Source organism: Prionailurus viverrinus, chromosome A2 (assembly GCF_022837055.1).
Source record: "Prionailurus viverrinus isolate Anna chromosome A2, UM_Priviv_1.0, whole genome shotgun sequence".
Lineage (NCBI taxonomy): Eukaryota > Metazoa > Chordata > Mammalia > Carnivora > Felidae > Prionailurus > Prionailurus viverrinus.
In genome coordinates, this window is record NC_062562.1 from 127,903,579 (window position 1) to 127,917,163 (window position 13,585).

Genomic DNA, 13,585 nt, shown 5'->3' on the forward strand with positions numbered 1-13,585 from the left:
TCTGTTAGAGGTTACAATTTTAGTTTAACACCCCTGCTGACCCACTGCATTGCAGAGAAAAGTGCATAAATACTGTGAGGTGTTTCAAATCACCTTCCAATCTCTTAAGAATAAAAAAGCAAGGACAATGACACACACAAAAACAAGTAAAAGAGCAGCCTGGAAAGAACCTGTCTTTCTATGGTGCGCACAGAAGGCAGTACTTGCTTCCTAATGCAAATAGGAAGGTCCACTTTTTTTTCTTGGACCACATGAAAAACAAAGAACCCAAAGGACCCTACAGTTCTTTTAATTTATTTTCTTTTATAAAAATGAAATTACTGCCTAATCACACACAAAAAAAGAAAAAAAGTTCTCTATTTTAGCCTATTGATTGATGAAATTTTAAATAAGTTTAAAAGGACAATTTATTTCCAGTATCTACAGCAATTGTTGTAATTATCTGTTGACATTATTTATCTTTTTCTGTAAGCCTATGGTCACCTTAAGGGCACCGAGACTGTCCTTTTCATCTTTGTATTCCATGCCTGGAGCACTATGTCTGGCAGAAAGTAGACAATAAATGATTGGAAATGAAAGAACGTTTTCTACTACCCTTGTAAGGAACAGAAACTTGGTCAGGGAGAAAATAAAAAATCCTTGTCTCCAACATGGATTTGTTGTTGTTGTTGTTGTTGTTGTTGTTCAATATAAGAAAACTGAGTAAACTTGAGAGTCCATAGAGAATATTTTATACCGTTAAGATGATATAAAAGTATAGATAGATATAAATATGGATGTAGGGGGGGCCCTGGGTGACTCAGTCAGTTAAGCATCCGACTTTGGCTCGGGTCATGATCTTGCAGCTCATGGGTTCAAGTCCTGCGTTGGGCTCTGTGCTGACCACTCAGAGCCTGGAGCCTGCTTCAGTTTCTGTGACTCCCTCTCTCTCTCTCTCTCTCTCTGCCCCCTCCCCTGCTCACACTCCATCTCTCTCTCTCTCAAAAATAAACATTAAAAAAATTTAAAAATAAAAAAATATGGATATATGTATATTAACATGGAAAGATGTTCACAAAATCCTGTTTCATTTTTAAAAGCAGTTAAAAAAATAACCAGTGCATGTAGTGAAAAAAAATCATGTATGTAGAAGAGGCTTTGCTTAGAAGAAAGCAGGAAGAGGGGCCACACAAAGTGTGACCAGTTGCAAGAGTTCTCTCTTGGGGCATGCAATTAGAGGTGTCATTCAAACTTCTTCCTTTGAATCTGTATTTTCTGATTTTCCCACCAAATCTTTTAAGTTTTAAAAAGGTTTTTGTTTAGGGGCGCCTGGGTGGCACAGTCGGTTGAGCGTCCGACTTCAGCCAGGTCACGATCTCGCGGTCCGTGAGTTCGAGCCCCGCGTCAGGCTCTGGGCTGATGGCTCGGAGCCTGGAGCCTGTTTCCGATTCTGTGTCTCCCTCTCTCTCTGCCCCTCCCCGGTTCATGCTCTGTCTCTCTCTGTCCCAAAAATAAATAAATGTTGAAAAAAAAAAAATTTAAAAAGGTTTTTGTTTAAATAATACTTATGAAAACCATAAATATTTATAGAGAAATCTGGAAGGGACCTCACTAACATGTATGCCATGAAAATGGTAACATGAATAATGGCATGTAGTTGTAAGGAAAAGGATCCGTTTGCTCCCATCCTCAAGAGCCCCCTTCCCCACACAAGTACCCCTTCCCTTCACCTGTGCAGAGACAGGGAGAATCTCCCACATCCAGGAGGCATGCGGAAGCAAGAGACCCCTCCCCTGTACCACCACCTTCTCCCACACCCCCCCAAACCCCCAGGGGGCCTTGGCAAAGCGGGAGGTTCTGCCCCAGCCCCCTCTAAACCCAGCACTCTCTCAGGCCCACTCAATGAACACAAAACAAAAATATCGCTCCAGTCTGCCTGACAAGTAAAAATATCTGACCATGGTGGTATTTTTCCTCAGTAAAAGCAAGGAGAGGTGTTTAAAATCCATCTGAATTCCTTTTAAACATTTTGAAAAGTAAGGAAAACCAAGTTAATGGAGTCCTACCAATGTGTTTGGCCCAAAGTCTGGAGGAGAAGTTGAAATAAATAAAATTTTTTCACTGAAGTGGAATCTGTCCAATGTCCTAAGGCTTTAAAACAAACAAACAAAGCTGTTCCTATAAATCCAATAAATAAATGTTTAGATTATGTTTTAATCTAGTCAGAGGGAGAAAATGGGCTTGTGTCTTTCAGGCTCCAGAGAGTTCTTCTCTCGGCAAACAGGAGACAATTCTGTGGGTGACGCCTCCCTGACAATGGGATGCTCTGCAGAGAAGAGCAAGGTCAAGGTTGGGATTCTAGCTGTGACTCTTATCTCCTCAGCAATTGGTCAAATTCTTTACTCCCTCTGACTCTCATTTGTAAAGAGGCAATAATAAGGCTTTCCGAAGACATGAGAATTAAATGAAATAAGACACAAAGCATTGAACACTGATCCTGGCACATGGCAAATTCTCAAAATATAATCATTGATGACAGGCTTTGGTAAATTTTCCTATTTACCCCCAAAATACAGAACATTTAATTTTTCACAAGAAAAGCCAATAACAATATATATAATAGAACTGAAGTGATATCCCCAATTAGTATGATCTTCTGCTTTACAGGCTCCACTAACCTTCAGGAAATAACATCAAACTTTTTTTGTCATGTACTTGAAATTATATTTTTAGAGCCAACTCTCTCTTAATGCACTGAAAAACATTTTTTAAATTAAAAATCTAAATATTCCTTTTCTTGACAAACAATAGTCACGGACTCATCCTAAATTCAACACAATTTATAAAGTCAAAATTAATTTTCTATGTTGTCGCTGTTTTTATTTCAAAGACTAAATTACAGTCTAAATTTTTGGCTTGATTATATATACTCTATCTTTCTTAGTTGGAGTGTTTTCTTAAATTATGTAATGTTATTAGACTATCCTTTGTGATTTATTATCATTATAGCAATATATTGCCAATCCGTGTCATCTCAGTCTCATATTGCCTACTTTTCAAAAAATAAAATTTGATTCACAAAATCCAAACCTAACATTATATTGGTATTCCATTATATTTTCATTGGTGTCATTACTCTGGAGTCAGTACAATAGGCAACTGATTCCCATTTCTCCATGGTCATTTGATACAAATTGAGAAGATTAACAGTACTTCTTGGCATACCAGGAAGATGCAAAGTGTATGCATCTTACACAGGTTTAGATCTAGGGATCCAAGTGAAATCATAGCACTTAGGGTGGGCATGAGTTTTTGCTTCCCCAAATCCAACGTCTTCTTCCACAGGAAAAAGGAGAAGCCCATGAGGTCAGACCAGATAGCAGGCTTCTTGACCCCCACTCCACACTCAGCTACCAGTTTGCCAGGTGTCCTTGATCTGGCCGGTAGAAGGATCAAGCTTTTCCAATGCCTATGTCAGGACTGCATATGTGAGAGCTGTCAGGCCATTCGCTGGGCTGCTGGAGGTTATCATGAGCTCAGTAATTTATATTTAGACATTAAGAGGGCAGTGCCACCTAGGATTCCACCAGCCACGCTCCCCTTAAAAATCCAGCCTGGAGCACAGGCTTAGGGAGGGCAGGCAACCCCCGGCTCCAGCACCAAACCAAACACAGGAAACAACAAAGCCACTCCCTTCATTGTGCAAACAGAACCCCCTAGGAATAAGCAAATGATTCTAAATGAAAAACCAGAAACCCTCACATTTAGTCACAGAGGTTTAAAATCCTTGGCAATGAAAAAAAATAAAATTAAAAACTAAAATTCTTGACATGATGTCCAGTAGCATGCTAGCTTCTAAGTTCTGCTAAAACAATTTAGTGGTAACTGTCACAGAGCTCCCGCTATACTTGCTATTGGTGGAAACATCTCATATTTCCAACCCATTTTTAAATGAAGTGAATTGTGACCAAGGTAACACAATATATGTTATGTTGATGGAAAAAACAGGAATGGATTTTGAGGTGCAAGCTATATTCCAAGACGTGCAAAATTCTACTTCTTCCACAGCAACATCTATAATGATCCTTTACTTCACTGCAGAAGAACCAGAGATCTGCAGACAAAGGACAGTATCAAAGGACATGTTTTACATAGGTCCATCGAAGGGTCCCTTCCTTTGTTTGCACAGAAGAAGGGAAATGTGTTGCTCAGTCCTCCCCGCCACATGCATGTGTGGACAACAGAAATGTCATGGAGCAAAGAGCTCCCCAGACATAGGAACAATTATCTCAACCAGTAGCAGCAATCTGCGTGTCCTCCCTCCTGTCCTTGCCATCTTTAACCTCCATGGGCAAAGGAGAACAGCTTGCAGGCAGGAAGAAATACCTCCCTTGCCCTAGGAAGCATTCAATGACATGACAGAAGATCTCAAGGCTTCTACCTCTGCTTCCACCACAGCAGTAACACTTGCATCTCTTTATGTTTCGAGTTTCTACGTTGGGTTTCATTTGATGAAAGGACTCTGCCTCCAGAGCCTTCCGAGAGTTCTTCCTCAGACAAGGACTTGAGCACCTCCAACTAGTGCCTACTGGATCTGTGAACGAGCCCAGGCTGGCCAGCCGGGCTGCAGAGCAGCAGGGATGCCCAAGGACTCCCCAGGATGGGAAGGAAAGGGCACTCACTGCCCCAAAAGTTGCCAGTCCCAGGTACAGTCTTAAGACAAAAGAAATCCAGCTTACCTGCCTTCTCTCATCAGGAGCCTTCAGGAAAAGTGCATTAATCACTGCAATGGTATAGGTTTGGATTTCTTGATCTGTCCTGTAAAGACACAAACGATACAGAAAGTCAGAACAGGCTACTTCTGAGTCAGACCATCATAAGGGTCGTGATCTCCCCAAAAAAAGATGAGACAGAAAGACATGGCCTAGAAAATGCAGTTGTCACTGAATGAGAATGTATTTCAATCATCATCATGAGGCAGGAAACACAGTGGGAGAGTGGGGGGTACAACTACTGTTGCTAGCTGGACAACACACTGTTCCCTGGGGATAGGTGGTCAGCCGGCTCTCTCCCCTTCTCCTCTATTAGGCTTAAAACATGAACCCAGGGGCCGTGTGTGTGTGTGTGTGTGTGTGTGTGTGTGTGTGTGATTTTCTGTCTGCTGCATGAAGTATATAGGGACCAGACTTGCCTGTCCCTACACTCCTGGACTTATTATAAAGGATACCACTTTTGTCTCCATGGCAATGATATTACATATTCTAAAAATCTATTTTCAAATAAAAACTTTTTAAATAATAAAAACAACAGGTTTTTATTTTTTAAATTTACAAATTTTCTTTTTACCAAAATGAAGTCACAAATTCCAAATGAAGCAAAAATCTCATGGAAGCTCCATGGTAAAGAGTAAACAAGAAGGACCCAAGGCACAAACAAAGAGCAGCCAGAGAGCTACATTCAGAAATAATTTAGGGAGAAGCAAAGTTGAGAACGCGGCCCTTGGAGGGATGAAATCTAAAGCCCAGTGCTCCGCAGGCTGGCAATGTAGCCTTGGAAGAGTTCATGGGGTATCCCCAAAACACCATCTCCTCATCTGTAACACTGGGTGAGAACCCAGGTTCTTAAAGGTGTTGCTTTTAGGATAAAATTAGTTCATGTATATAAAATCCTCAGCATGGCACTTGCCAAATAAGAAACTCTCCACTTTGGCAAAGTGTACCGTGAATGCTCAAGTATGCCCTCGAGATTCAGAGAAAAGACACAGACTATAGAAATAATGCATTTCACATTCAGGGAAATGTGAAACTGGTATTATTTCTAGACAGGTTTTGCACAAAATCATCATTTTGCACACAATCATCATGTGCTCATTTTCCCTGAGGCCACAATCCATAGCTTGTGCGACTTAAAATCTTATTACATCCTGGTCACCATCCCCCCTTCCAAATGAAAGAAACATCTAATGCGCTTTGGTAGTTTACATTATAAACATAACAGGTAACATTTTTGGCATATTGAGAACTAATGAACATTCCCTCACAGCCCCAGCCTGCATTCCCAACCCCAAAAGGCCAATCAGATTTCCTCTTGAGAACTGGCAAATGTGTCCTGAGAGACCAGGGGTGGTAGTTACTGGGAGCCAAGTAAGTCACTTTAGTGCCAACCAAAACACAAGAGAAAAGGCCTGTTGTGAGGACTCCGAGGAGGCCATAGTTTCTATCCTTTTCAAGGCTTAGCTACTTAAGTCATTCCTGGGTTCTAGAAAGTGTACCAGTATTCTTTCAGTAAACCCCCGGTCTTGTATAAGCTACCTCAGGGGGTTTGTTGCCACCTGCAACTCCAAATAGGTTAATTTATAAAGTAGCATTGTACAGGGGGGCTTCTCAGAGGCAACCTTACTAACTACCTAAGAGTAGAGAGAAGGGAAAGCCTACAGGCTGTTCAGGGCCTCATCTTAGAGCTCAAGCTGCTAGAGATAAAACACATACGTTACAAAATACAAAACTGAAGGTCACTGTAATCACCTTCAGCGTAAGAAAGAAGCCTACCTTTAAAAATTCCCAATTATCTATGAAAATACTCATCACAGAAAACACTATTTTTAATGACTAAGGAAAGATACTGTTGAGAACTCAAGAGAACAAATTGTCCTATTAGGCCTTGTTAAAAGTAAAATTCTACCTGTATCTACCACATTCATCAAAACTGACTGCCTATGAAGAGCCAGGTACTGGGAACAGGCATCCCCCCCCCCCCCCCCCCCCCCCCACCGCTCCACTCCACAGGCAAGTCACTGTGCCATTTCAGTGTGATGGGGGATGGGTCTGGTACACGGTGTGCCTATATGTCAAATCAAGATTCCTTTTCTGCCTATTTAATCAAACCAATCCAAAGTGTTTCCCAGAGCTCCATGGTGGCTGTCTACCAGAACCATTTCCCCTCCTCATGGAGGGGGTGGCAGTGGTATGCTTACCCTTGAAGATGTGGGATAAGTTGTCCAATAGTGATCTCCTGAGCCACCTTCTGGTAGAGGTCATGGCTATTGAGCACCATTGACTCCAAAATGGCCAAGGACCGTTGCAGGATTGAGATGTCCATGCCCGATTTGTTGACAAAACTTGCTATCTGAAAATCCAAGAAGGACACAATTGACTACTTGAGGTAAACAGAGCATGGAAGTCCAGAAGGGAGCAAACTAAGGAAATTAGGAGCTCACTTAAGAAACACCAGACACAGAGGATGAAAAGTATCTAGAATTATAGCAGGATAGTAAGGAACACATCGAGTCAGCGATGATTGCTCATATTACATATTACAAAGCAATATTTATATCTTATTTCTATAATTCAATAATAAGCAACTTTAAAAAGGAGACAGCTTCAAAGAATTATTTTCTGGTTTTTCTGGGATTTTTCTTCTGGGTTTTAGCTTTCAGAGGCAGATGATTTCAACACATATATTGTGAGGACTCCTGTGTTTCTTTGAGACAGTAATTTCAACATATACTAATAGCCATTTCCTTCTATTCCCAGGCTACTCCTTCACCCACACGATTCATGATTTTTATGTTCATATTATGACCCTGGTTATATTCTTAAGGGATTCACACAAATCACACTTGTCAACACAATCCAACTGGCAACTTCTTAGGCACTGGCTACGCTCCTCATTATTCAACAATGAAACACTCTTTCCCCCATTCTTCCACTTTCTTATGGTTAAAATACATTCCTTTCATCTCAAATTTAGCAAACAGGAGAACATTTAAATGAGCAGTGCTAAAAGTTAAAATAATAGCTTAAGCACTAAAATATATTCCCTAAGGAATGAATCACTAAGGCCTCAAACACAATAAATCACAATGTAAGAGGGAAGTAAAATAAGGGTTAGAATAATGGATCACAGTAACCCAAACACATGGGTACCATAAAGGTTTTATTTTAGAGGTCTCATTAAAAGTTATTCCTGTCTGTTGACAACTCACACTAAAAGGCTGTTATTATATCAACATAATGACTACTTTCTTAAAAGCTAAATAATTTGGTTCCATGACAAATCGACACTTGCTGCTTCCCCCCATTGGCACTAATTTCTTCCTTTCTGCTGTCCCATTGACCCCTTCTCCTCATCCCCTCTCCATCCTTGTACAAGATTAAACGCAAAGGTGCCCATGGCAACCACAGTTACCGTCTCCACTGTTTCTAGCTAATGACTCCCTGGTGGAAGTAAGGGTAGTGGATACAGATACCAATACCCTCTCTGGCCCCAGATACATCTGGATCTCAGGGGTGGCAAATAGATGACATGAAGAAGTATAGTATGGCAATATTATGGCTTTATATTCCAGAAAGCTATTATTTTATAGCATAAAGCACAGGAAGAGTATGAAAATTTTAAGATTCTCAAAAGACTGCTTCAGCTCCTTTCATGGCTAATAAACTTCTCCAATGTGTTTACTGTCCCTGGCAAGCCTTTGCCTTAATCCTCACAGTCTGCTCCACTCTGTCAAATCTACCAAGCTAAGGCCATCTTTTTCTGACAAAAATCCAATTACCCTCATCCTGAGCCCACGGTTTAATACTTCACTTAAACCTCCTCTAAACAGAATGTCAATTCCTTGACTTCTTCACCAACACCACCTCAACCATTTTCCATTATCCCAGCATAATTCCTGGTACTCAATTAAAAAAAAAAAGCTGAAGAACTCACAAATAAATTTGTTGACAGTACTTCTGATTTTTCTCAGCACTATCTCTCCACCTTCCATGCTCCTTTTCTTGCCCCCATTTAGTAAATTTGGATGCACCTTTAAGACTTCCTGGAGAAGCTTCCACCTGAGAGCCTACTGTCAATACCTGCCCCCCTACCTTGTAGCTTCCACACACTCTTCTCACTTATTCAAGTACTAGTATGGATTGTGTGCCATAAAAGAGGCTTACACTGTCCTAAGATCTGGAAATAGGTAAATGAGCAAAACCCACATGATTTTTTAATTTCGAGGACGTTATAGTCTAGCAAAGACAGAAAAATAAAAAGGCATTTACTATGAAGTACATTAATTGCTTATTCTTGGCATCCAAAAGTATAACTCCAAGTAGATATTCCAACAAAGCCTAAATTAAAAGGTGTGAAAACCAATCTCATTGTCTTCTTAATCCTCCTTTCTCAATTATCACCTTTTTCCAAGTTTGCCATAATCATTAGTGATTATAATTCCAGTCCCCTATTTTCTATCACTACGAACACATTTTACGATGTCTCCCCTTTGATACGCATTCAGTTGTACATGCACAACATCAGCCCAGGGGCCAACTCATTCTTGGATTACTAAGACTGCATCTTCACTTTCCTTTATGTTCAAGATTCCCCTCTAATACACATTTATCCTCTATTTCCATAAATATCCTTTTGGTAACATTTCCTTTCTCAAAATATCCAACCAGAACTCTCAATATTTTCTGATACAAACTATACCTTCTTTTAAAGTTTCCTACACATTATTGGCCGTCATGGTACCAGGGGGCTTGCTCAAATGTTGTACAAGAGTTTGTGTTCTCTGCTCTAATTCAGGCATATTTGAATTCCATATACATACTCCATTTCCCTTTGCCATTTCTATCAATTTCTCTCCCATAAAACTAACCCCTTACCTTCATCAAAATATTCTTAAAAATTAATCTTTTCTATACTTCACCTCTTTTGTGAGATATGGAACCTATCATTTCAGCAATCCTAATGCAGCTTACAAAAGGAGCATTCTGTGTAACACACTTAGCTGAGTCCTGCCTCACAGACACCAGGCATGCAGATCGTTAGAAGTCTATGTACAAGTCTGTGGCTTGAGAACGTGAAAATACTTGCACTAGTATTTTGTAGTACTAAAATACTAGTGGCTTTTTTAAACTAACTGCCACCTTTTGCCTTTATCTGTCAGTGGTTCTAACCAGACATTTAAATGACCCAATCTTTCCATCTAATAAGTACCAATAACCAAGGCATCAGGGCTGACTGAACAAACATAATGACTGTAGACAGGCTCCTTATTAGGGCATGTACAAATTCGTCAAAATACAAGCGTTATTCTCTATGTCTATTTTAAATAACTATAGATCTTAGTATAGTTACAGAACAGTAAAGATTTTCTGGTTAAATTTTTAATTTCTCTTGCCCACCCCCAAAGAAACAATGACTTTCTTTGCCTTTAGATTACTTCTGGCTCCATTACTGTACTTTTGGCCCACACAGGTGAGCCAGCCCTAAGCCAAAGCACAGCTGTGTGAAAGTAGGTCTGTACTGTAAGAAAGAAGAGGTAAGAAGAGTTAGCAATAATTATGTATACTACCTCCACATGCTTGCATTCATTTTTAAATGTTACCTAAATAATACGGAGGAGTATTTGCGTGGCTTCTAAAAAGCTAAGGGGCATCACAGTGCATGCATCAAATATATAAACTATTAAAATCACATAAACACTTCTTAGAATAACTTAGGGCGAGATCTTAAAATTCTTCCATGCTGTCAAAACTGAAAAGAACCACAGAGAGCCTGCAGTTCCATTGCCATATTTTAAATTATCTGGGCACAGGCCCATGAATCTCTCTAGTCTTTTAAGAGGTAAAAATTACTGAGTCTCTAAACTGAATTGGCTGGATGTCTGTCCAGGTGCTGAAAACTATGTAGGGTGAACCAGGCCCTCCTGCAGAGCTAAGGCTATAAGAGCATTTGTATGAAACACCCCTTCTGAGAAAAGGCACTGATGTTATACTTGGCTAGGGGAAAACCAAAGGGTAAGATAGAAAGTTCTAGGTTTTTGTTTTGTTTTTCTTCCCTTTCTTCTCCACAACTTCCTACCCTCTCCCTAAGTAGCCAACTCTTTAAAAAGAAACATTACATTTTGTCATCAAGGGATTCTACCTTTCAAAATGTTTATGAAATGATGTTATTTATTGCAGACAAAGTTTGTAAACGAGAATCTCCATCCACACATAAGAAAACAGATAATAAAGAAGAAGACGGGCTGGCAGGGAAAAAATATTTCTCCAAAGTGGTATGAATTTGGCATTAATAGGAAGCCAAGTCTGGACCACAGAGATAAACATCTTTTGTCAGGGCATTTCCTAGATGAGTTTTGTTGAGATAAAGCTCCATTTAAAAGACAGTTGCCTGCATACAATTCCTGGGTTGTGAAAGTGCTGAATTTGATCCAGCTAATGAATAAAAAAAGTTAACCTTACAAAAACTATCAATTATAAAGTCATTTTCTGATGGCCATTTTTCAGATTCTCATAAGGGACTGAGATCTAAGTAGCAATGCAAAGGAAAGAGAATGGCAAGGAATGAGAATGTGAAATCCATTAAATGTATTGCCTTTTGAGAAAATATTTAATTTTTTATTTAAACTGCCAAGACCACAGTCTTTGCTTCCTTAGACTTTTTAATTTAATTTCAATGAATGAAAACCATTTTCTTATGTAATTAGAATATTAAATTATTGTTATTCTCTCTAACCACTTCTCACGTCATTTAACAAAAAAGTTTTCAAATCCCTGTCCATTCACAACTGAAATTTTACTTGAAATAGAGTTAAATACGGTGTTACTATACTCCTTCTTTTCTTCAAGTTCTAGAGTTTTAAAAAAATTCTTCCAAAACAAGTTTCATTCATTCATTTCACACAAAGGTATTATGGTCTTCCTCTGTGCCAGGCCCTGAGGATAAAGTCATGCAGAAAGCTGTGGTTCCAGCCTCCTACGACTCATGGTCTACTGGGAGCCAGTAAAAAAAAAAAAAAGAATTCACAAAAATGGGGTAAGTGTTTGCACAAGGACAAACACAAGATCCAAGGAGAATGGAGAGCAGAAGAAATCACTTAACTTCTTACCAGTGAGGTTGGGGAGGGCTGAACAGAGGCGATACTGGTTCAACCAATCTTCAGAAGCTATTTTTCCCACCATTTGAAAGCACAGGTGTATAGCATGAGGGGAAGAAGCCCTTAACCATGGGACCAGTGACACTCCACTCCCTATGACATCACTTAACCTCCCCAAGCCATTGTATCCTCCCCTCCTGACCAGTAATAGCAAGACAGTCTGTTCTGTTCTGGAAAGGATTTCTGGAGATCAAAAGAGATAATGTGGATGAAAGCACAATACAACCTCAAGGAATTTGCATTCAGAACAGCACATTTTTAGAGCAAAAGAGGCTCTAACAACAGAAAACCAAGGCAATTTGGATGTAGGAGAGAAAGGCCTGCCATAATCCAGTATGAGTTAACATTTTTGTTAAGTATGAAAAATCCACAAAACCCAGTATCTTCAGATTTGAACTTACTTCTCTAGAACTTTTATCCTAGAAAGACAGAACACAGCAATTTGTTCTTCACATTCATCATTCACTGCTTACGTTTCCTTGGCTTTCTCATCTACAATCGTTTCTTTTCTTTTTAGCATTTCGTACAACTGACTGAGGCTTCCTCTTCTAGTAGTTCCCATTAATCATCTCCTTTGGCTTTATGCCCTTACATAAGGGAAGAGAATTCAGAGGTCTGTTGAGAAGGCCCTGGTTCTCAATCAGCTCTTGTCTGAAATAAATATGTATCATGTAAGCATTCGATCTCTGGGGCACCCAATTCCAACACCCTCATTTGACAATCTAGGGGTTTTTCTGTGCCCTTTGATTCAAGACAGTATCTCCCAGAAGATACTGATTAACTTCAAAAGGAAAAGAACTTCACGGTGAGTGGACCCAGCAGATACCACCTCAACCATGTAACCAAGGTCAACACCACCATTAATAACACATGTCGACATCATGTACCCCGATACAATGTGTTGAGTGAGAAAGGTATGACACTACTTCTCTGGCATTCCTGCCAAAAGTGCATAACCTTAATTTAACCATCAAATACCAAACAAATCCAAAATAAGGGACACTCTACAAAATAACTGACCAGTAGTCTTCAAAACTTTCTGTCATGAAAGACCAGGAAAAACTGAGGAACTGTCAGATCAGAAGACTCTAAGGAGACATGACAGCTAAGTGCAATGTGGGATCCTGGGTCAGGCCCTTAGACAGACAAAGAACATTAGTAGAAGAAATGGTGAAATCAAATAATGGTAATAGTACCACTGTTAATTTCCTAGTTCGGTAACTGTACCATCATTATGCAAAATGTTAACCTAGGGGAAGCTGCATGAAGGGCATTTGGGAACATTCTGTACTGTTTTTTGCAATTTTTCTGTAAGTCTACCATGATTTCAACATGGATTAAAATAACAAGGTTTAAAAAATTCAACTGACTCTTCTGGATTTTGCTTTGACTTTCCAGCTTTTGCACAGATTCTCTGAAATTCTTTATTTTACATAACCCTTCCCATAAATCTATACTTATAAAGTAAATTTATAAGGGAACGGCGCCCCCCTTCCCTTTAGGGAACGGCGGGGACTCTTCTGCCCTCTGTTCCCACACCAAGTCCACCTTGCCCATCCCTTCATTACCTTCCTCCTAAAGAAGGAGAAATCAATCCCAGAGACATTTACTGCACCATGATTACAAGTGAGCTTGACTTAAGAAGCATGGACCCAAGCACATCTCCTTCTCTTATAT

General features: G+C 39.8%; 1 protein-coding gene across 5 annotated transcripts in view; it reads right to left on the reverse strand.

The window, feature by feature from the left end:
• The window catches only part of ELMO1 (engulfment and cell motility 1), a 594,484-nt gene that overhangs the window by 338,100 nt on the left and 242,799 nt on the right, over nucleotides 1-13,585 (reverse strand). For all 5 annotated transcript variants that reach the window (XM_047849551.1, XM_047849554.1, XM_047849553.1 and 2 more), the window contains 2 exons: nucleotides 6,953-7,104; nucleotides 4,719-4,797 (listed from right to left, as the gene is read on the reverse strand). In XM_047849551.1, the coding sequence (XP_047705507.1) occupies nucleotides 4,719-4,797; nucleotides 6,953-7,104 (231 nt within the window). The remainder of the gene's footprint in view (nucleotides 1-4,718; nucleotides 4,798-6,952; nucleotides 7,105-13,585) is intronic.